The 24,322-nt window shown below is 45.3% G+C and overlaps 1 protein-coding gene across 3 annotated transcripts in view; it reads left to right on the forward strand.

Annotated features, from left to right (window-relative positions):
* The window catches only part of TMEM241 (transmembrane protein 241), a 115,283-nt gene that overhangs the window by 25,978 nt on the left and 64,983 nt on the right, over positions 1-24,322 (forward strand). For all 3 annotated transcript variants that reach the window (XM_036009210.1, XM_028524386.2, XM_036009211.1), the window contains exons 4-10: positions 655-736; positions 12,289-12,366; positions 15,737-15,762; positions 18,898-18,949; positions 20,520-20,568; positions 21,348-21,393; positions 22,548-22,583. In XM_036009210.1, coding sequence (XP_035865103.1) covers positions 655-736; positions 12,289-12,366; positions 15,737-15,762; positions 18,898-18,949; positions 20,520-20,568; positions 21,348-21,393; positions 22,548-22,583 — 369 coding nt within the window. The remainder of the gene's footprint in view (positions 1-654; positions 737-12,288; positions 12,367-15,736; positions 15,763-18,897; positions 18,950-20,519; positions 20,569-21,347; positions 21,394-22,547; positions 22,584-24,322) is intronic.

Below are 24,322 nucleotides of genomic sequence, written 5' to 3' on the forward strand. Positions count from 1 at the left end.
ATGCACTCCCTATAAAAACTAGGATTTTGCTTTTCTTGAGGAGAGCAAGATTCTAAACTGTAATGAAAAAGCAGTTCTTGGTGTGGCCACAATTGAATCAAGTCCTTAAATTTTCCTGGAACCGGCATCCCAGGTTAATAGTTGAAGAAGTCAGCACGCGGTCTCCCAGCCTAAGTTCTAGCACACTTTAATTTCTCACTTCTGTCCTTTGACATTTTTGTCCTTTTGTTGTGGAAGCCCAGGGCCATTTGGTGTATTGCCTAGGTAAATAGCCTTTTAACATTTTTAATAATTTGGCTAACACTTCTGGCTACTTAAAATCCAAAGAATAATGTTTACTGTCCCTTTAAAAAAAATTAGATGTTTTCTCTCTCCCAACCCGCAGGAAGGCTTTTCCCTGCCCCGCTTCTCCGTGCCCTGTTGGGGGATCGGTCATGCTTGGTGGGGAGCAGAGTGGCGGGCTGGAGGCAGGGCAGCTCTGTTAGCTCCCATTTCTGTCAATAGATACAGGCCACATCACACTTCTCCCGTCACTCAGGGATGTTTAGGTAGCTGCTGTCACTGTACTTGGTGCATCTGAAGGGTAATACTTTCCAGCTAGGTCTTTTGAACATAAAGTAACAGAAGTATTTTTGCTTCTTTTCTTCTTTCTAGATCTAATGTTTTGACATGGCTTCCTGCTTCAGTGCTGTTTGTGGGCATTATCTATGCTGGTTCCAGAGCATTGTCCAGACTGGTAAGTGCCAGAGGTCTTGGGGAACAGAGCTTCTGCCTTCTGCCCCTTTGCCTTCTAACTTGCTGTGCCTTGCTGTGATCAATGGGGAACAAAGCTCTAGCTCTAATGGTGGCATAGCTAGATTGGAGAACAAGCCTTGGACTTGAGGCCAACATGGGAACTTTCACTTCCTCTCCCTGAATTGAGGACAAACAGAGAACAGGGAAGGGCCAGCTTGCTTTGTAAGACAGAGAGGCACACATGGAGATGCTGGAAGAAAGAACAGCGACATTTCTGGGGTCCGTCACAGAGATGGACAGCCTGCTCTGCCTGAACATGGTCCATCCTCAGGAGCAGGGAGAGAGGCTGCTCCTTGCTCCTGGGGAACCGGAACCCTGCCCATTGGTCCCATCACCTGGCGCGTGCTGGTTCAGTCGTGCGTGTACACACCTGGCACAGAGTTGATATCCAGTAACAAGGGGAGGCTAGTGAGAAAAGTCTCTATCCTCCTACCGTAATCCCCCTCAGGATTGAGGTCCTCAAAGATGGTCACTGTGAAGAACAAACTTCTTCCAGCTTCATTATATGGAACTCCAAAAATTTAGTTATTTTCCCATCAAAAGAGAATCCATTAGTACCACCATTGACCAGAGACTCAGAGGATAGCTTAAAAATCAGTAATTGTGGTAATGCCTCTCCCTGTTTTTATCTTGACTACTAACTGTTTTTATGTATCAAAAAATGAGTGCATTCTTATTTTTGGAAAAATGCAAAACTTGCAAAAAAATTCAGTCCTTTCATGGAAAGTGTGTTGTCATATTGGTGCCTTAGCTCTCAGATATGAAAACAGTAAAAAAACACACAAACAAGATCTGCCTAACTGGATCACAATATTATTGTTAGGACAACTCCAAAGTTGCAAAATAGTGTTTGAGAATTAATGGCAGTAATTTATAAATTAAATCAACATTTTTTCCATGATTTTTAAGCTTATGAGCTTTCCAACTACTTAAGTAGAAGGGATGATGCATGCAGCGGGGGAGAAACGCCCTGGGTGGGCCTAAGAAATAACCCTCAGTGCATGCTGGGACTCAGCCCAGACCCGGAGGCCTGCGCTGGCCTTGGGCGGTCAGACCCCTGCAGGGCTGTTGCTTTACTTCACAGCCTGTGGCCTGCAGAGGGTGCTTCTTGTCCTATAGCAGAGCAGAGCATTTGATAAAAAAACAGCATGTTGTCTAAAGGCCTTTAAAATTTTTATAGGATCTGCATAGTTATTGATGCTAGAATTTTGAAGTTTGAATGAGGTGTTGTGCTAATAATAACACTTTTCATTTGTATGGTGCTTTTCATGTTTCCAGAGTGATTTTTTTTTCTTCTGTATCTCATAGTCACCTGATTGGTGATGGGTGAGGCCGATGTTAACCACCTGACAGAGGAAGGAACTCAGGTGTGGAGAGTCTTGGTCATCTGCCTCTGGTTCTAGAGAGTGGCAGCTCTTCTGACCCTTTGCCTTTTCAGATTTCCTCTTTAGGATCAGTGTGTATGGGTTTTAGAACAGGCCAGGGGTTTCCTAGTCATGCATAAGTTCAGACTCTTTTGGTTGCAAGTGTTGGAAAGTTCATACACTGGTCTAAGTAAAAGGGAAATTTACTGGTTCACACATGTGGAAAGTCAGATGGTAGATATCTGCTTCAGGCAGGACTTGATCCAGAAGCTCCAATGGCATACTCAGAATCCAGTTTCTGTCTCTCTGTCTTTTAATTCCTCTATGTCTTTGCCCCATTTCTGACCTTTTGCCAGGCTTTCCCCTCATGGGTTTTGTTGTCTACAGACTCACATCCTCATAATTTTAAGTGTAGTAGAAAGAGACTTTCTTCCTTGTAGCTCCTGTGTGAGTTCCTGGATTCACACTGGTTGGATCAGTCAGGACCACTACCCATCCCAGGTCTGAAAGGTAACCAGGAACATGGAATCATGCTGATTGTCTGGCCCTGGACCAAGGCCTCCCTCAACCAGTCACTGTGGCTGGAGAGACTCAGAACGCTGTTTAGCCATGCCTGGCTATACGGGATCCCCACCTGGGTCCCACAGACTGGGAGAGGGTGTGACAGAGCCTTAATATTCGGAGCTTTACCAAAAGAAGGGATAAGGATACAAGGTGGCAAAAAAAAACCCCTCAAAAGTCCATCATAAATGTCAGATTGGTATGTTCTCAGGATATGGGCAGTTCCATGTTCTGGAAAATGCTTCTCGAAGTGTGACGCCCAGGTGGCGTGGGTCTGTGGGCTCTGTGTTACCTGCCCACAGGACAGGTACCTCAACTTCTGCACTGACCGTACTGTTCAGCTGAGCTGACTTTTATTTTTACACCAATACCTTTTGTAGAAGAAAGCAAAGAATTGATTTACATTCTAGTGTGAGCTGCTTGTCTTCTTGTGGACCAGCACTTTGGGTGGGTTGACCTGGAGCAACGTCCCCTTTATAGGCAAAACCAAGCTGCCCCAGGTCAAGCCCTTTGAGCAAAGGGGAAACAGCCCAAAACTCAAATACACCAATTAGGGAAGAGGGCGCCAGAGAGGAGACACACATTGTTTTGTAGGTGAAATAACTTAACCCGGCCTATTTTTTGTTTTCTGAGTTTTTTGTTTTCACACAGTTGCTTAAAAATTCAGAGTGGATTAAACATGAGGCACTTGTACAGCTTGTGGTAGACAGAAAACAGGCATCAGTGTGCTGGTGACAAGCTGTCAGTTTAATGGAGCCACGAGGAATTGCGGGGAAAGTGCTCAGTTAAAATCCATGGGTGCACAACACTCTCTGCTGGGTCAGGGCCTCCTTTCTCTGACAACTGAAGCTCTGTCCTGATGTGCAGTCCCTGAGAGGAAACTGGTTTAACTGCCGAGGCCCAGTGAGGACAGCACTTTATTGATTTTTCCACCTGAAACTCACAACTAAATGCTGTAGGGAGGTAAGGGAAAGAGAGTCTTCTCATGGCTATCCATTCAACAAGGATTTATTGAGGATCTACTATGTGCTGGGGGCTTAATGACAAATCCTGGTTCCTGACCTTGAGGAACTTCAAGGGGAGTCCCACAGCTGTGTAAGAACAGCCACCATTCAGTGTTGGTATGTGTTGGGCACTTCCCAGAGCCAACTTTCATGACTATATAAAGTCGGACTTAATTATTCCCATTTACAGATGAGGAAACTGAGTTGCAGATTATTTGGCCAAAGTCAATAGCTAGTTGTAAATGTTGAAGTGGAGATATAAAACCCAAGCCCTTCAACTTTACAGCACACCTCCAAAGCTGGCTCTGTTTCCTCCCTAGATTTCACAAACCAAAGGAGATCAGCCATCTGGACTGAGCAGGGTAAAGGGGAGAGGAGCTGCGTTGTTCTCCCTTCTACTGGGGCTAATTCGAGTCTGCTCCTCCAGCTTCCCTATGCCTGAATAAGGCCACAATGATGATGGCTCTGATGGCATGAGTGCCAGTCTTTGGCGGGACAGGACAGTCTTGTTATAACTCTGGTTATAATTTTCTGGTCAGAGCCATTTCAGCAAGATAGGGTTGCCTCCAAGCCTGTGCTGGCGAGTGTTTAGAACCAACAGATGTGCAAAGTCGTGCATCAGGGAGCCGGCCTGGGAGAGAATGGCTGTGCTGGTGGTGGCGATTCGGCTCCTCACACCGTGCTGTGTCCATGCTGGGGGAAGCAGGGTCAGAGGTTGAAGAGACTCTGCAAATCTAAGTTAAGGCATCCTGACAGGCCTGGGCTTGGTCTGTTACGCAGCTCTTTGATCTTGGTCCTTCCCTAATTGCTTGTCAGGGATTCTGTCTTCTGTGAGCACAACATTCACTCAACACGTTGGGATGGAGATTAGATGGGGGTGTTGGTGAGGAAACGCACATGGAGCAAGTTACTCAGTTAAGCAAACCGGAGCCCATAGATCGTGTAAAGGAGCTTAGAGCTACAAAGGAGAAGAATGTAAATGAGGGTGGAGAGTGGAGACTCTTCCCCAATGTTCCCTGTCCCTGCTGGTTAGAGGCAGCTCTCTTCTTTCCTGCTGTTTTCTTCCCAGGGCAGAACAGAGTCTGACTGCAAGGATGGCGTAGTAGCTTCGGGCTGTCTGGCAAGTCAGTGACCCCCTCCTCTGGACTCGAGTTATCTACTTGTTCTATCTAAAGATGTTCTCCATAATCCCTTTAAAATGACTTATTAAAATGTGGCTCCAAGGGGAAAACTTCACCACATTGGAGTGGGCAATGTTTTTTTGGATACGATGACAAAGACACAGTCATCAGAAGAAAAAATAGACACATTGGACCTCATCAAAGTGGAAACTCAGTGCACCAAAGGACACTGTCAGTAGAGTAAAAACAGAGCCCACAGGATGGGAGAAAATATTTGCAAATCATTTATCTGATAAGAGATTAATACCCAGAATATATAGGAAACTCAACAACAAAAACCAAACAACGTGATCCAAAAATGGGCAAAGGACTTAATAGGTATTTCTCCAAAGAAGATAGTCAAATGACCAATAAACCCGTGAAAAGGTGCTCAACATCATTAGTCATTAGGGAAATGCAAATCAAAACTATAATGAGGTACCACTCCATACTTGTTACTTGGCTATTATCAATAATACAGAAAATGAGAAGTATTGGTGAGGATGTGGGCCACTCGGAACCCTCATGCATTGCTGTTAGGAAAGGGAAGTGGTGCATCTGTTGTGGAAAACAGTGCAGTAGATCCTCAAAAACTTAAAAGTGGGCATTTGTATACTTATGCTCATAGCAGCATTATTCACAATAGTCAAAAAGTGGAAGCAGCCCAAGTGCCCATGGATGGGTTAATGGATAAACAAAATGTGTTAGATGTACAAAAGGGAATATTATTCAGCCTTAAAAAGGAAGGAAATTCTGACACATACTACAGGGGTGCCCAACCTTTTGGCACATCTGGGCCAGACTGGAAGAAGAGTTGTCTTGGGCCACACATTAAATACATCGAGACCCATAATCACCAAAACATGTCATACTGAGTGTTGGGCCACATTCACAGCCATCCTGGGCTGCATGTGGCCTGTGGGTCACAGATGGGACACTCATGTTGGATGACCTTTGAGGACATTATATTAAGTGATATAAGCCAGTTACAAAATGATAAATACTGTGTAAGTCCACTTATATGAGGTGCCTAGAGTAGTCAAACTCATAGAGGCAGAGAGTAGAATGGTGCTTGCCAGGGGCGGAGTGGGGTGGAGAGGAGAATGGCGAGTTAGTATTCAATAGGTACAGAGTTTCAGTTTTGCAAGATGGAAAATTGTTGGAGGTGGATGTTGGTGGTGATGATTGCACAACAGTGTTAACATACTTAATGCCACTGAATGGTACACTTAAAGTGGTTAAAGTTGTAAATTTCATATGTGTATTTTACTGCAATTTAAAACATTTATTTATTTGTAAAAACCCTGGGATCCGATTGAGGTTTTCTTGAGGATTATATGAAAAGGAGGGGATGATAAAGTTCTTTCGCTTGCCTCACTCAAAACTCCTTTGAGTGCTGTAGGATACGTGTGTTTATGTCTACGTCCCCGGGTGAAAGTGAGAGAGAAATAGTGGCTCACTGAGAGCCGGCCAGTCTGCCCTCTGTTCCGTCCCGTGCATTTGTGTTCCCAGGTGAGCCCGCTGGAGAACTGATGCGCCCCTTTGGCCTTTTCTCATTCCCATGCACCTGGCCACGCCGGAGGAGCTCCTGGTGCTTTAAGATGCCTGTTTTTCATATGGCAAGGCCCCTAAATGTGGGTGATGACCACATGAAGGACTGAGATGGCCTCTAAGCTGGTGCTGGGGACACACTGAGAAAGAGGGGAGCCTGGTCCTCAGCCCTTAAGGAATTTGCCATCTAATGACAGAATAATAAAATTAATGTAAATAAACACATTTATTTCATGCAAATCAATTTATAAATGTATTCATTTATACATACACATGTGCAGGTATGTACTAATACCATATCATCCTTCAAAAGGGAAATCTGGTGGCTTAAAAGAGTAATTGTGATTAAAATAAGATAAGCATTTTTTATAAATAGAATTTTAAAAGAAGTCTAGGCGAACAGAAGAACTAGATGATGTCACAGGGATACTTAACACATAGGAATTTATGCTGTCACATTTTACAAAATAAATGTAGCTGGGCCCTGACTTCAGCTCTCAGCTCTCTGTAGCCAGATAGATTCACGGACTCTCGGTGCTTGGAAGACAATAGCAGGGGCTTGCTGAAGATGAGCAAAGCTCTTCCTTGCTCTGAGGTCCTGAGTCCTCATAAAGGGTAGACAGGGCTGCTCAGTGAGGTGGGGTCTCAGTAACGACTTTATAACGAACACAATGCTAACCTAGTTTCTAGGATTCATGATGCGTGTTCGAGGCATGATGATCTAGCGCAATTCAGTAGGAGCAGTTTTCTGGAGGTAAAACCACTGCTTTCTAGTTTTCTGGCTCCCTTCACAGGGGGGCAGGCTCCCTTTAGGTGGTCTTTTAGGAGCATTATTTCTGGCATGCACAATTTTTATAAAAATTGGGCAGCCGAGGGTTCAGTTACATTTTTTTTTTGGTCAAGTGCCTGGAGTGCAACTCTTCTATATTGTAGATTAATACTGCACCCATACATTGAAAAGTCCCCCCAAAAGAAGGCAGGGTTGACATTCTTATACAAATGTTAGAAGGGGTCATCCACACCTCTGCAGAGTGACCCGAGTCTGTGCCTGTGAGTAGGGCCATGCTCGTTCATAGCAAAGAGCAAACTGTTCTAAGTCAGTCTAACACCTGAGCAAATAACAATCAAGTCTTCAGAATCCTATTCTGGGAAGCATGGGAATAATAAACATTTTAAAGTAATAGTTACCAATGTCTCTTAACAGTCAGGGAAAAATTTCTAATGGTACATGAATGAAATATCGAATTTTAAGCAAACAGACTCTAAATTAGTTTCAAATTGTGCTCTTAAGTAACTGCGAAGGAGTTGGCCCACAGTGCAGTTTAATTTGGTTGATTACATTTTGTGTCAAAAATGATGGCTTTATGGTAGTTGATCTTGGGCCATTTCCCCAGGGAAGGAGACTAGGACCTTTTGTTGTTGAGGTCATTCTGAGAGTCTCGACAATGTGGAAGACACACTCAGTTTTCTGTTCCCTTCAGCAGGAAGCAAGTATCTAGATCCTCCAAATATTAAGAGGGAGGTTACAAAAAGATCCAGGATGTATCCCTCTATTTTCTCATCTGTGTGGTGGTGATGTAACAGTATTGTCTTCACAGAGGCATTATGAAGATGAAATATGTAAAAGCAGTTAGAACCGTGTCTGGCACATAATATGCATTCAATATGTCTTAGCTATTGTTATTACTGTTACCATTTCTCAGAGTTTTTTGTCAGATTTGACAAAATAAGTCCTGCTGACCCTCATTCCATAAAGATAGCAAAGGGCTGGTTTTCTAAAGGAATTAGTCTTGAGCGGGTCCCTGAACTGTTTGTAGAGATCAGCCTGAGACTGGCGCCCAGAGTTAGAGGCCAAGGAAACAACCAGTAATTCCATCTGCACACCGCCTTAATATTGTTTTTGACAGATCTCTGTGGAGGCTGATGCAGTCAATTGTAGGATTACTGTTTCTCAAGTGGGAAAAAAATGGCTTGAGGAATTCACGTTTAATTTTTTTAAGTAGAAATGGAATATACTCCTTTACAAATGTCAGAGTTTATCTTGTGTTCAAGCATTTGAGATCATATCAGTTTTATTCCTGGAGGAAGCAGACTGGCAGGATTTGGAGCACACCAGTTGTACCGGACTTTGGGTAGCTGTAGGTCCGGGAAGTTTAAACTGGGGCTCGACGTGATTCGGGGATTATAACACTGCGGCCAGGAATGTGGGCTTTGCAGTTGGACCGCCCGGACTGGAGTCACGGCTCTGTCCCTGAACTTGCTGTGAGCACTCCAGCAAGTTACTCCATCTAATCTTCAGGTCCTCCCTTGCCTATAACTCAAGGTGATATAATCCACTAATACAGTTGTCGGGAAGAGGTTCAAATAAGACAACACAATGAAAATAATTACCCCAGTGCCTAACACATTATCGGTAGCTATTATTAGGGTAGTTTAAAATCTATCTTAGGTGTGTTGATAGATTCCTTTCCAGAATCTGTATCTAATCAGAGTAGGACCTAGGGAGATTAAGAGACGTTTCCATAGTTTATAAAACTGTGGAAATTAAGCCCCCTTGAAGTCTAGATTTAGGGTCTAGGGTTCCATAATTTCAATCCTACATCTGGTCTCATTGCTGCTTTTATAGTCAAGGAGTCAAAGTATTTAAAATAAGGCCTTAATTTTAAATAAATAAGATCCAGCCCTGGCCAAGTACTCAGCTGGGTGGAGCACTATCTGTACACTAAAAAGGTGGTGGGTTCCATCCCTGGTCAGGGCACATGCCTGGGTTGTGGCCTTGATCCTTGGTCAGGGCGTGTATGGGAGGCAACCAATCGATGTTTCTCCCTCACATCAATGTTTCTCTCTCTCTCTCCCACCGGCGCCTTCTAAAATCAATAAGCATATCCTTGGGTGAGGACTAAAAGTAAATAAATAAATAAAGATCCAGGTTGCCCTTTTATATTTACCCTCCTGTGCCACGTGATAAACCTGTCCAAGATTTTCTTTGCTATCTTCTCGAGCCAAGGACTAGAAGTCCAGGGCCAAAGTTTGCTAAACATGGGTGTAATGGATAAAGCCAGTTCCCAAAACAAAACAAACGAAAAAGCCTGTTTAATAATCTTGAAACTTATAAAAATAATTCAAAATGTAAAATTTTAAAAGGACTAAAAGTAAGCACAAAAGACAAATAAAAAGAGAGTAAAAATAAAAATGAAGTATAATTTTAACAGGAAAAAGCAGTTTGAATTGAATTTTTAATGGAAGACAAAATAAGAATAGAAGACACTAAAAAGGCAAAGAAAATATAAGGCAAGAACTCAAAAAGAAATAAAACAGTGAAATAACAAAATGCTAAAATAGGGCAGCACTATGAAGTTATGAAGTTCAGTTCTAAAACCAAGGTAAAAATATTGAGTTGGCCAAAAAGTTCATTTGATTTTTTTTCCCATAAGATGGCTCTAGTGGCACTTAGTTGTCTTTAACTTCATTTGAAGCAATTTTGTTTGATTGTATTGTGACATGTGTCATATCAGCATGCATTTAAAAAAAATTACCAAAATTGGTGAATTTTTGTGTAGCCATTTTAAAATTGAAGATGGGAGAAAACATGCAACATTTTTGCATATTATGCTTCGTTATTTCAAGGCAGGTAAAAACACAACTGAAACACAAAAAAAGATCTGTGCAGTGTATGGAGAAGGTGCTGTGACTGACTGAACGTGTCAAAAGTGGTTTGCGAAGTTTCGTGCTGGAGATTTCTTGCTGGATGATGCTCCACAGCCAGGTAGACCAGCTGAAGCTTTTTTAGCAATCAAATCGAGACATTAATTTATACCACGTGGAAGGTAGCCAACATACTCAAAATATCCAAATCAATAGTTATTGGTGAAAATGAACAATGTGTCTTTTATTTTATGGAAAAAAACTAAATGGACTTTTTGGCCAACCCAGTATATCCTTCAAAAAAGTAAAGACTAAATTAATCTGGAGGTAGGTGAGTAGCATGAACTTTAAGCAGGTACTCTACGCTGGGACAGTTTCCCAGTTCAGGGTCCTGTGGAGGCGCTGAGGGCTGGCTTGGTTCCAGTTGATCCAAACAGGCTCCTGAGCATCAGTGCACCCGAACCACTCACTAGGCCCTTCACCTACGTTGTGTCAGTGGTTCCTCCCAGTAGCTCCTGACATCCTCACCCTTCAAGAGGAGAAGGCTAAGGTTTGGTAAGTGTCCTGTTGCACTAGCAGCTGGTGGAGCTGGGGCCTGAAGCTCGGTCTGATGAAGGAACCTATGCATGTTATTTACCTTTTTCTGCCTTCTAGGAAAATAATCACCGTCAACAGAAAAGACAATAACAAAATCCCATTCCCCTTAATTCCTCCCCTCACCTTGTCCAGGTTATCTATCAAATTAAGAGAGATTGCCACTCTTAGCAAACAGTCCAGCTGTAGTCAGTGTGCAGTGGGTACTCTGTGTGTCTTGATAACTGGAGTATTACTTTTTAAAATATATTTTACCCCTTTTTTGTTTTTTGGCACAAAGTTGATTCCAGACATTCAAATATTAACCTCAGTTCGGTTTCCTAAACATCTCCTGAATGTGGGCACTCTTCTTCATTTTCACCGCTACTACCAAGTTCATGTTGCCACCTTGCCATTCCTCGTCTTCATTTCCTGTGGCTGTTGTAACGAATTACCTCAGTGGTGGTAATCTGGGTGTCCCAAAACAGCAGAGATTTATTCTCTCCCAGCGCTGGAGGCCAGAGGAAGTCCAAAACCAGTGTCACTGGGCCGCAGTCCAGGTGTGTCAGCAGGGCCCCACTTTCTCCAGAGGCTCTAGGGGAGAATGTGGCCTTTCTTGACTTGTGACTTTATCACTCCCGTCTCTGCCCCTGTGGTCACGCCACCTCCTCCTCTCTGGGCCTCAAATCTCTGCCTTTCTCTTATAAATGCATGTGTTTGCCTTCAGGGCCTGCCCAGGTAACCCAGGGTAATTCCTCAGCTCAAGGTTCTCAACTTAATTACATTGGCAAAGATCCCTTTTTACCGGGGAGGGCGGCATTCACAGGTTCATGGGTTAGGATGTGGCCATTGTGGGAGGGGAGGGGTTCAGTCTACATACCCTTCGGTTTTGCAACTGTCTCTGCCTCTTGTCCCCTATCCTGCACACGGCCTTGAACACACAGCTCAAATCATGTCACTGCCTGCTTCCAAACTCTTCAGCGGCTCCTATGGCCCTGGGCACATCCTGATTCCCTGTTTGGCAGCGATTACCTTTCTACCTTCTCCCCCACAACTTCTCCCTCACATGTATGTTCCACCCCGCTCAACACCCCCCAGTTCTGTAGGAGCAGAGTTCACGCTCTCCTCAGGGCCATCAAAAATGTTCCTCCACCTGCCACTTGCTCCCTTTTGTTTGGCTCACTCTGGTTCACATTCAGTTCTTGGTTAGACTTTGGACTTCACTTATTCCGAGAAGACTTGCTCTCCCCTCACTGGGTGAGGTGCACCTTTCTGTGCACTCTGTTACAGAGCTTTTAGGGCGATAGGGACAGTCTCCCTATCATGCATTTGCCTGGTTCACGGGATATCCCCTGCATGTGGCACAGTGCTGGACATAGAGCAGGTGCTTAATAAATGTGTACCAATGAGAACACCATAGGAAGGGAACCTTTACACGCACCCTACCCAGCATAACACTGCAACCAAGAACACCAATCCACATAAAAAAGTTGTTGCTGGGGAGGATTACATATGTGAATGCCAAAAATTTCCACAGAGCTTTATTTTTAAATGGAAATCAAGTGGAAATCAAGAATTCTATAATTATGAGATCAAAGGAAATATTTTCAGGTGTATTACTCTGTTTTCTTTCAGGCCATTCCTGTGTTCCTCACTTTGCATAATGCAGCTGAAGTTATTATCTGTGGGCACCAGAAGTGTTTTCGGAAAGAGGTAAACAATACTGTAGGATGCTAGTTTCACTTCCCTTGCTTTAAATTTCAAAAACACGCCTTTTTTTTTTTCATGGCTCAAATTAGTGTCTACCTTTTCCTGACATCTGTTTCCAGTCAGGACTGCCTGGCAGTGGTGGTTCATTTCAAGAACCATGGTTTTCACATTGACTGTGGGCCTGGTGGTTCCCACCCCAAGCTCGTCCCAGCGCCACATGGACGCCAATGTCAGAGCTTCACAGCGGGTGCTGGAGGCATCAGCCCACCTGGGGACAGATGTTGCCTTTTCTTCCCAGCCCCAAGTCAGCCTCAGACTGGCTGGAGCAAGTTTCTTCGCCTCTATGCCTCCATCTGTGACAAGGGGTAGTAACTTCACCCAATGCATAGTTGTTGGGAGGACATACCATGGCGTACATGTTAAGTGCTTCCAACAGTTTCTGGCACATAGTAGGTGCTCTGTACATGTTAGCTGTATTTATTAACAGTATTAGGGGTGGTTTTAATATGCTTCCTCTTTCAGGAGTTCCTTTTTTTCTAACATTTACCCTTTTGGAATGATTTCATATCAAAATCTTGGAACTTTTAAACTGGAGACGCTGGTCAGCCACCAGGCAGCATGCTTCTTACAGGGCTACAGGAGAGAGAGGAGTCCTTCCCCTGGCTGAGGCCTCCCTGCACACCTGTGCGCCCTCTGTCATCCCTGCTGGCTACCTCGAGGCGCTCTGTGGGTTACTCACCCCCCTCTCTTGTGGATGCTTAATCTCTCCCTGTCTGCTGGCTTCTTTTCCTTGGCCCGTAAACATGCTCAGTGTTCTCAGTACTCCGTGGGTGGAGCAGGCCCTGGGGTACCCACTCACATCATCCAGCCCTGAGGCGCTGTGTTACAGAACCTGAATCCCACAGGACAGCCAGCACGCTGCTTTGCCCACACACCCTTCACCTCCTGCCATCCTTGCCCTTCCCTGCCACAGCGCTAACAGAGGGTCAGCCTCCATGCCAACCACATTGTCATGTCCCTCTCCCCAGCAGTCACTCCTGCTTCTGCCACCCCCATTAACCTGAAATCGCTCCGGCTCAGTCACTGATGGCTTCATTTATGCGACTCTGTTGGTCTTTTGCACGATTCGTCAGCCTACAGCCTTCTCTTGACAATTGACCCGCATTTCCCTGTCCCTGCTGGTCTCTTCCTGAGTCTCTGGGTCTTTGCTCATAGCCGCCTGTCCTTCTTTTTCTTTTGTCTGCCCTTCAGAGTCTCCTAAGGCCCTGTCTCTGGAGTCTTTGGTTCCCACGCCACACTGACTGGACAGTCTCGTCCACACCACGACACCAGCTACCTTCAGTTCACTGGTGACTCCTAGGTCCCCCCTCCAGCCCAGACCTGTCCCTTCAGCCCAGACCCCCTGGCCTCCTGGCGTCCGGTTCTTCGCCTCGCTGTTTCCCGGGTGTCTGAAATGCAAGGGGATCAAAATGGAACTGATGGATGTGTTTCTCCAGGCTGGCTTCTCACTTGCTAATCCCAACCCTGATCATCATCTCCCAAGCCAGAAACAGCCAGTGAAGGCTGGGGGCCTGGAGGGGCCGGTGCAGTGTCACTGCAGGGCCGGCAGGGGGCTGTGGCAGAACAGTGTCAGAAAAAGTCACGCTCTGGAGCCTGGTCACCTGGACCCAGGCACTTTGACCTTGGGCCACTGGCCCGGTTTCCCAGTGGCTCGGCGGTGTCATGTAGCATATAACCAAGAGTGTTAGTTACCGCATGATGGTGGCAGGCGGTGCCCGAAGAGCACTTAGAGCAGTACGGGCACAGAGCAAGTGGCCCTCAGGCTAAGTGAGCTGCTGACCAGAGGAATGTCACATGTTTATCGTGATTTGGGGCAATGTGACTTGAGGCGTATACTGACCCAATCAGAACCCCGAGTAGCACCAGGACTTATTCCTGGGTGATTTTTGGACTGAGGGGCTTGAAAAGGTGAATACCCTGTCATGAACTCCCCAGGTGTTTCTGGAGCCCTGGGGTTATGCAGTTCAGTCATGAATTTATCGCATATCTCAGGTTCTTGTCTCCTTCAGTCTGGGGGGTTTAAAATAAAAAAGGACCCTCTCCTCTGTGGAAGGGGCGACCTCTTCCAGCTACTGGACTTGTGTGCTACTCTGTGACAGAAGCCCCCAAACGTTTGCTGGGGGATCATGTTACCAAGAGTCGGGGGGCGTGCCTGTTGTCTCGAGTCCTCTGTTGCACAGTCCGTTGAGATGTGGTTCTGTGTAGCTCAGACTCTTTTAGTGATACATTTTCCCCATAATGGGGGCAGTTATCCATGGGTCGTCCTTTCTGTACCCAAGAGATAGGTGTCCCCACCAGGGGGCAGTGGAGTCAAGGTTGGCATGTCCTCTGTACTCCACTGGGGCAGGGTCCTTACGGATAAGAGATGGAAGGATCTAGAGATGCAGGCCACCGCTTGTACACAAAGAGTCTCTGCTTACTAGAACAGCGCACTCTGGATTAATTACTAATGCGTGGAGACTTAAGATCTCCTTCATGGCAAACCACATGTTTCTCTTGTTAGTTCTTCCCTTTTAAACAATATGGTCATACTTCACACTTCATCTAAAGTGGAGTCAAAAAACTGTAGTCTGTCCTCAACCAACAAAGTAACCCTTCTGAAATGTTCAGAATTAATTTGTTATCCTATTGGACCATTGCCCCTGTCAAATATAGAACAATCTATGCTTCTCTCTGCTAGAACTTTCTTCCTGAGTGCAATGACTAATTCCTTCAACATGACTCACAGAAAGGAGGTGATCAGGTAGAGTCTGCAATAGAATTCCTTCGTTCCAGGGAGCTGCCAGTGCCAAGTCGAGATTTCCCCAATCTGCTCTTTTCTCCCTTTCTCTGTATGGGTGGAGTCAAATGTCCCTTCTTTTTTCCTGTTTCTTAATTCACACATCATACCAGAGAATTTATAGCACCGCTGAGAGTCAGAGCGGGATTAACGAAGGGAAAATTTAAAGAGACAGACTGGAATAGAAGTTGAACACGAGCTTAATTTTTGATCTTGCACAGGCCACAGCGATTTCTCGCTGTGCCCTCCTTGGCGTGTAAAATATGGGAAGGCTCGGCCCAGCGTCATTTCGGTTTTTCACGAGTAAACACCGTTCGAACGGGGAGACAGTAAAACTGCACATCCAGGGCGCTCGGCCGAGGTGACTCAGCTCCGGATCTCTGAGTCATTCTTTGCTGAGTCCAAGAAGAAAAAGCCTCGACAAACACTGAAGTACAACAAGCTGTTAAGTCCCCAATAAACTTGATCTAGCTATTTTCTTTTAAGAAATAAAATGTTTTTAAAGACTAATTATATCTCTTTATTTTCACGCAGAAAACGTCTCCTGCGAGGATCTGTAGGTAAGTTAAGAAAAAGCAAACCCACAAACCTCTAAATACAAGATTCAACCAGATTTTTAACTTCGATGATAAACTATTGAAGGTTTGTGCTTGAGAGTTAACAGAGAAATTTATTATAAATGCTCGTATTTCTCAATTTTGTGTCTAATTCTAAAATTGACTCTCTTTTTGTGAAATGTGGTATTCCTAAGGCAAACACAGCCTGTGCTAGATTTCAGGCATCGATGCCCAAAACGTTACTAAGAGTTGTGCAATTCTGATGGAGAATGAAAATGGAAAACATGGTAATGACTTAAACATTTAAAAGTAATGTTTGCAGTTTGTTGGGTTTTTGAGAATTCCATGGTGCAAAACCACCAGCCTGTGAGTCCAGGGATCTGAGCTGGGTCCTGGGCCACAGCAAAGAGACAGTGGGCAGCGTCATCACCCTTCGTGCCTCAGTTTCCTCGGCTGGACTCTCAGGCAGGTCCCTGTGCCCACCCTGTGCCCCCTGTGCTGAACCCCACCTGAGCACCTTGCTCTCTGACTGCTTCTTGCCTCCTCTGCAGGAGCTAGGAAGCTCAGTCCTAGACCGAAAACCAACAGAGATGCTTTGGTACATGAATTTAGGACTTTTTGTTTCAAATATTTCTGGGCTTTTGTCCAGTCTCTCTCTCTCCTCTCTTTTTTGCTTTATTACAGACTGCTACTTGAAAAAAAAAAAAAGAAACATCAGAATTTATCTACTTGTTTACAAGGTTAGCAGGTATTCAAGAGAGGTAGACCCTGGCCAGGTAGCTTAGTTGGTCAGAGTGTTGTCCCAATAAGCCAAGGTTGTGGGTTCCATCCGCAGTCAGGGCACATACAAGAATCAACCAATGAATGCGTAAATGGATGGAGCAACAAATCAATGTTTCTCTCTCTCCTCCCTTTCCCTTTCCTTTCTGTATTTAGGGAATCAGTAAATTAAAAAGTTAAAAAAAAGAGAGAGAGTCATTAAAGCCCAGTAATACCTGGTAGAATCAGGTATTGCTCAAGGCCAGTTTGGTGGGAAACCAGGGGCTGTCTCACACCAGGCTGTCCTCATCTCCCCTCAGCCCCAGAGGATAGTCTGTTTGAGGGGATCTCTAATGCTCATTGCCTGCAGACGGGGAAGTGTCCTGAGCCTGTGCAGTCCCAGAGACCCTTTCTGACAAGGTCCCTCCACTCATCCCGCCCTTTGCCTCTGTTGTATATTACATATATGTGTACATATAAGATATGGAATTCTACTTCTATGTAGGATGTATATTGGTATGAGATACCATACGACCTCTAAATCGATGGTAGATACCAACCACAAAGGCCTCTAAAAGTAAAATTGCTGTATTCTCTGCTTCTGTTCATGCCTTTGATCCTTTGCCATTTGCTGGCTAATGGAACGGTTAGTAGTGAAGAGGCCCAACATTTGTTGCATTGTAAAAAAGAAAGAGGGTGAGAGAGTGTGTGATAATTAGGGTTTTGTGGTTTCTGGTGCTTCCCCATGAGGAGAGGAAAGCTAGAGGGCAAGATGTCTTGCTATATGAAACCTAGAAGAGCCAATGATTATTCCAAAAGATAGCTCTAAATTGACTTTGCAGTGAGTGAGGGTAGCTTTCTGAAAGTATCTGTTGTTGGCAATGTTACTTTTTTGGGCAAGAATTATAAAAAATTTATTATGGAAGTTTCTAAACATATATACAAGTAGACAGACTAGTATAAGGAGGACCTGTATGCCCATCACCAGCTTCAACAGTTTTCAACTGACGCCTTCACCCAGCGCCTCCTCGCCGCAGCGAACCGCAGGCACCAGAGCGTTCCATCCGTGAGCATTCCGGTGTGGATGAGAGATTTTCCTAGTGAAGCCTTTTATTTGGGAAAAAAGTTTAAACCTACAGAACAGTTGCAAGAATATTACAAGGAACTCTCATACACCTTTTACTTAGATTCACCCAGCGACAATATTTTTTGCATTTGCTTTTCTGTCTTCATAGATATACACATATATCACATAAAATAAATAAGAAAAAATATATAATTAGTGTTAATTTTTTTCTGAACCATTTGAGGATAAGTTGCAGAGGTTGTGACCTGTCCCCTAAATACTTCAAAGTGTATCTCCTAAAAATTACAATCTCTTGTATAAACAGTACAATTACTAAATTTAGAAAACAATTATCTTGTACAATACTATTATCTAATATTGAGTCTGCGTTCAAAATCGGCCGTTTCTCCCAATGTTCTTTTATAGCAATCTCTTCCCCCAAAGACATTCTGTCTCTTGTATTCTGGAACAGTTCCGCTGCCTTTTATCATCTTTCACTGCGTTTGCGTGTTTGAAGAGGGTCAGCTCACTGTTCTGTGGACTGTCCCTAAACTTGAGTTTGTCTTAGTGTTTACTTATGATTAAGCTCAGGTTCGCCATACTTGGCAGGATGCCCCTCGAGCGATGTGCTCATCTCAGTACATCTGGTCAGGGGGCACATGATGTAGTCCTGCCTTATTATTGGAGACATGCAGTTGAGCATTTGGTTAAGGTGATATGCAAAAGATTTTAATGAGCTTTTCATGGTGTTTTCCTTTTTGTAAGTGGCATAATTGTAATCTGAAATCCCAATTTTCCACTAGTGTATTTTTGGAGATCTGTAGTTTTTAAAAATACAAAATATTTTATTAATAATTTTATATTCCTTACAGAGTGCTGGTTGGGGGGAGGCAAAAGGGGGAAAATTAGGACAACTGTAAAATCACAATCAATAAAATATGTTTAAAAAGGAAAAGGGAGGCGGTCTTCTAAGACACCGCAGTTCAGTAGAAATAGAATGGGGTCTGTCATTTTTAAAAACTTCCTTTCATTATACGTTTCACAGGCACTCTGTTTTTCTTGAGTGAGCCAGCTTTGGTTTCACAAATGTCCCGCACATGCCTGTCTCTGGGCGAGTGGCTGGTTCTCGGGGAGCTCACGATGGAAGCTGCATGAGCAGGAGGGCTCTCAGAGGGTGAAGGGGGGGCGGGCTGGGCTTGGTCTGGCTGAGCATTGCCTCAGTTAAGCTCCAGGGGATGTATCTCAGCCTCCACACTCTGAGAAATTCTTTGAGGTTGAAAACTGAAGTTGCTTTCTAATTTCCCTCTCCACAGTGCCCTCTTCCTCCTGGCCGCTGCCGGATGCCTTCCCTTTAATGACGCCCAGGTAAGGTCAGCTGAACACATGTTATCTTGCAAGTATCTCTTACTATCCAAAACTTGCGTGTGTGAGCGGAATTTCCTAGTCCTTCCTTTTAGAATCAGAATAGTCCTGGTCTATGCAAAGGCATTTAACACTTTCAGGCGGGGCACCTTTTTGCCAAGCCAACACTTCCCCTCAGGTCCTGCTCCCCAGGGCTGCGGCAGTGTGGCCTGCAGAGCTCTGGCCTCTGGGGGCTGTGCTGGGGGCAGTGTCCCCTCTGTACGTTGGGGAACCTTGGGGAACCTGCAAGCCTTGGGGAAGTTGCCCCATCCTCACCCATTTAGAAACATTGATTTTTTTGTTCTGAGCCCAGGGGCCTCATCTGCACAGTGATTTTCACTTTGTCATCCTGTTTTCCTTTATTAGGCACTGAGGACCCACCCTCACTCCCAGTAGTCATTTCATAGCTGGGTCTTTTTCTTTTCTCCCCTGCCCCCCACCATTTATTAAGTCTCCATTAAGCATCAGGCACTGAGCCAGGCTCTGGGGACACAAAGAAGAATTGTCCTTGTCCAGACAGAAGTCAGAGTTTAGTCAGAGCAAGGGGGAGGAGGACCCCAGGGCTCTGTCCCGGGAGGTATGGGGTACTGTGAGGCACCTACAATGATGTGGGGACTCAGGAAATGGGAAAGCTAACAGTTCCAGAGAGGCTACTGTGTGCCAGGCTCTGTGCCGGTGCTTTATGTGTCTTGTTTAAAACCTCGCAGCAATTCCACAAGGGATTATTATTATCTCCATTTCATAGCTAAAGAATAAGGCAGCCCAAAAGGTCACCAGCCAACAAATAAGTGGGATTTTAGAATTTAACCCAGATCTTCCTGTTGCTAGAGCCAGGCTCTGCTTACTAGACCTAAGTCTTGAAGGGTGAGGAAGAATTAGCCAGGAGAAGACAGCCGGTGTGGGCAGAGTCCTAAGCAGGCTGGGAGTGAGCTTTACTGAGCACCTACAACGTCTGTGTGTGCTCCTCTGCCATTTCCTGGCTTCCCGGAATTTACAATCAACTAGGGGGCACGGTGCAGTCAGGGACGGGCAAGAAGTAAAACAGAGTGTGTGGATGAGACAAACTCCTGTGGAGACAAGGAAGGGAAGATGACCAGGGGCTGAGCTGTGGTGAGGGGGCATTCGTGCTTGGGGAAGTGAAAGTTTTTTTCCTCAGGAGAGGGGGATACTGGAGGGGTTGACAAGGGCTTGTCATAGACATCCTTGGGTGTCATAAGTGGATTTTATCCTGAAGTCACTAGAGGACTGTTGAATGATTTTCAGCAATAGGTGATATCATCAGATCAGCCTTTTAGAGACCCCAGGTTGGGGCTGCGTGGGGAATTGGGAAGGGGGTGCAGGAAGCAGGAGCTTGTTAAGAAGATGCCATAACATCGGGATGAGAAATGAGGAGGGACTAACTCAAGGCCCCAAAGGTCCCATCCTGGCACCCTTGCTTGGCACTGTGCACTGACATTTAGGGCTTCTTATCGCCACACTGGTGTCTGTGTGTTGGTGTCTATAGCCACTTTTTAAAAAACATTCTGTGTTACAGTTTGATCCAGATGGATATTTCTGGGCTGTAATTCACTTATTCTGCATGGGTAAGTTTTGAAAGAATGCTTACTTAAATAATTCAGGCTTATTGTTTAGACCTTATTGTGTATCTACTTTTTAGTGATGTTAGACAATTGGAAGTTAAATACCGGGTGTTGAGGTTAAAATTAAATGGAAATTCTCCATTTTGATTTTCCTGTTTTGGAGTTTTCCTCAAACGTTCCATTTCCAATATAGTCTCCCCTTTTTCGTGACGAACATTAATGCACTCACCATAGCTCCGGTTCCCCTTGTTCAAGTCCATCTGTGGGATGCTGGTTGGTCTTCTCTAAACATGGTGGGAAGAGATCCAGAAGTTTGTGCCAAAGACACTCTCATCGGTGCACAAAAACATAAAAGAATGTGGCTGGGTGAAATAAAAGGACCATCTGACTGTATTTCAAGTCACATATTTAGTGTTTCTTGTCTGATGTTCTGGGGGGAAGCAGTGCCCTGACCTTGCTGCGCACTGTTCAGGAACCCAGTGGGGTTTCTTTCTCCTGCGCTCCATGCAGAGGCAACCAGAGCCTCCTGTTAATTGCATCCTTCTGTTGATCATGAGCCCTTCCACCCAGCACTCTTTCTGTGCTGAATGGCATTATCACCAGGACAACCCAGTCTGCATCCTTGAAACCCTCCAAAGTGTTGATTGCTCCCTGTTGGCTGTGGGGGACCCTCCTAGGGAAGAGGGGCTTTTCTCCACGTGCATTTTGTGCTTGCCTGGAATTGCAGGCAGCCCCTTACACAGAATGCCCTGTGCCAGTAACACATGTTGCTCCATTTTCAGGGGCTTATAAGATACTACAGAAGTCTCAGAAACCCAATGCATTAAGGTAAGCTTTGAGAGTTGGGTCAGTTGTTACCTGGTTAAGGAAAGGGGTGAGACCTACGGTGCCAGGAGCTGCTGCTTTTGTTCAGCCAGACACCCTGCAAGTCTGGATTGCAGTGGGGGCAGCAGGCTTGACTCCCAAAGCCCTTTCCCTTGTTTATGAGCCATTCAGGCCATGTCCACCGGGATCTGGACTGTGCCGCCACCAGTGACAAGCAAAGAGCAGGGAAGTCTGCCCTCCGCCTTCAGAGGCATCATCTAGGTGAGGATTTTACAAAAATCACGTGACCAGCGGCCCTGGGCCCCAGTTTACTTCCTCTGATCAGCCCCTTTCTAACTTGACTTGCTTTAGATGCACAAGTGTACCCAGCCGGTAGCTCTGTGCTGGGGTAACATGAGCCCTCTGTTGCCCGCTGTCACTGGACCGGCCTTGGCGAATGTAAATGAACAAGAGAACTCAGGCCTGGGTTGGGCTGGATTGGTGAGGCCAGAGCCCCTGCTCTGGCCACCTGCCTTCTGGGTCCCAGACCCTCCTGAAGGCCGAGAGAGAAGGCCCGGAGGGGGTGGCTCCTGGGAGCATTTACGTGCTCTGAGGGTGTGTGGCTGTGGGTCCCCAGGGCACTTTTTGTTTTGTTTTTTTAATAAAGAGATTTTGCAGCAAAAAGCCAGTATAGTTATCAGATAAAACACAGGATACCCAGTTGAATTTGAATTTCAGATAAGTACTGGTAATGAATAATTTTTTAGTGTAATTACCTACTATATAATATTTGGCACATACTTATACTGAAGCATTATTCTTTATTTGAAATTCTGATTTATTTGGCTGTCCTGTGTTTTATTTGTCAAATACAGCAGCCCTAGAAGCTAGTCTGGTGGTTCCAGATAGCTGGCCCTCCTTCAAAATGGCAAATGAACACATAAGAAACAACCAGCCACCAGTGCAAATGTGTGTGACGGCACTAAACTAGCAAGTGTTTTTTTAACATGAGCCAGGAACTAGTTTTGAGTATGAAGTGCTCTTCATGCTATTTATTGATAACTTATAAATGTGGTAACTAATATATAGATATAGTTTACTGACAAGATAATGATTACTTTTTGTATGTGAAACACTTCTATTATTTTATATGTTATCCTTTTCTTCTTATTCCTTAGTGACATTGACCAGCAGTACTTAAACTATATATTCAGGTAAGGTGTAATTTGCATTTTCAAAGAGTAACTCATTTATTTCTAGAGCTAATGGTTTTTACTTTCCAGTAATATTTTGATTTGGGGGCTCTGAAGTGATGTGCCTGCCAGGGAGGCAAACTAAGTAATTTGTGAGGCGACCAGAAGCCGAGGACACGCAATAGCAGGATGCCCTCTGACCAGAAAGAGGGGCCTCTGTCCAGCCCCACACCTCAGAAACCCGTGTCTCTCCCCGTGGGGTATGGAGGCTGTAAGGCTAAGGGGACATTTGTTTTGCAGAACCTCCATTCTAGTCTGGACCCTAGAATTCCCTGCTCTGAGCCCTGCTCAGAGCTCAGTTCCAAGGCCTCCCTGGGTCTGTCTTCCCAACTCACTCCTAGGCCCAGCACTGTCCAAGGAAAGGCTGTTTGTGGGGGTCATGTGGGTGGAGGGTACACTTGCAGGTGTGGTGTCCACGTGCAGTGTGTGAGGCCCTTGGGTGCAGGATGCCACCTGAGGTGGGAGGGGGGTGCACTGGGAGCCGGGAGCCAGAGCCCGGATCCCCCCATGGTGCCACATTCTGACAGGAAGCTTCAAGGACACCAGGAATTCTACATTTTAGTCTGGCCCTACGGGTTCTTTCGAGGGCATACTAGTTCAGGTAGGATGAAGTTTGAAACTTGATTTATAGCATTGAAATATGGTATATGGATTTCCATTTGTACCCTTGCTCCAAGCCAAGCAGAGTAGGGGTCTGCCTGCTAACTGTAATAGGGGGGCAGTGGTACTGGGCCTCAGCAGTGTCTGACTGTGCTGTGGGGCCTTGCTGAGCAGCAAGCAGGTGAGCCTGGCTGCTGGGAGCCCACGATTGCCTGATGCAGTGGCTTTCGGTAGGGAGCACAAGGTCAGAGAGGGGCCTTTCAGCACTTCTAGAGGAAGTTGCTCAGCTTAAAACACTCAGCATTAGCTGTATTCTCCATTTGCAGATAAAGCTCATAAATATTTTAGTATTTAGTAAAACACTTTTTTGAAAACAGGATTCACCCCAAGCATGGCTGTGGGAGGCTTTTGTGCTCAGTGGGAAACAATCGGTTCCACTCTGCCCAGACCCACCGGCTGCTTTTTTAAGAGACCCCTTTAGGCGGTTCTTTTTCTCCACGGCACTCACAGCCCACCTGAGCAGGAGAGGGGCAAGGGGATGGAAAAGCGAGCCTGTGTGACCCTCTGCTAGTTCTCCTGTCCTCCCTCCCTCCCAGCTCCTTCACCCCGGTTGAGCCTGGTGCTCGAGGCTTCCAGGCTGAGCCCATGGCTGAGCCTGTGGCTAAAGCCACGATTCTATTGCTAAGTCTTCTTTCAGCACAAGTGAGGAAGGTGTGTGAATTAGAAAGAAGGACACTATTCAGTTTACTGTGGCACTGGACGCTGAGGGCATCCCACCCAGTCTGTGGCGGCTCAGATCTGTGCGGCGGCTGTGCTGGTAGGAGCCAGCCCGCAGCTCTGCCTACCACGGCCAAGAGCTGGTTTGATCTCTTCATTTCTTCTGAGAAAGCCAAGTAGTTGGATGGTTCTCTACTTTGGCACATACTCGTGTTTTTTTTGAGTATGTACTTGCTCCCTGTCCTGACTCTTTGCTGTTTCTCTTATAGGTAGAGGTCTAGGGCCCAAGGTAGGGGGGAAAGGATGAAGGAAGGACTGAAGAAGGAAGTTGTATATGGAGCTAAAAATAAATGGAATGTTCTAAAAATGCTATGGCTTTGATC

This window comes from Phyllostomus discolor, chromosome 9, assembly GCF_004126475.2.
Source record: "Phyllostomus discolor isolate MPI-MPIP mPhyDis1 chromosome 9, mPhyDis1.pri.v3, whole genome shotgun sequence".
Taxonomy (NCBI): domain Eukaryota; kingdom Metazoa; phylum Chordata; class Mammalia; order Chiroptera; family Phyllostomidae; genus Phyllostomus; species Phyllostomus discolor.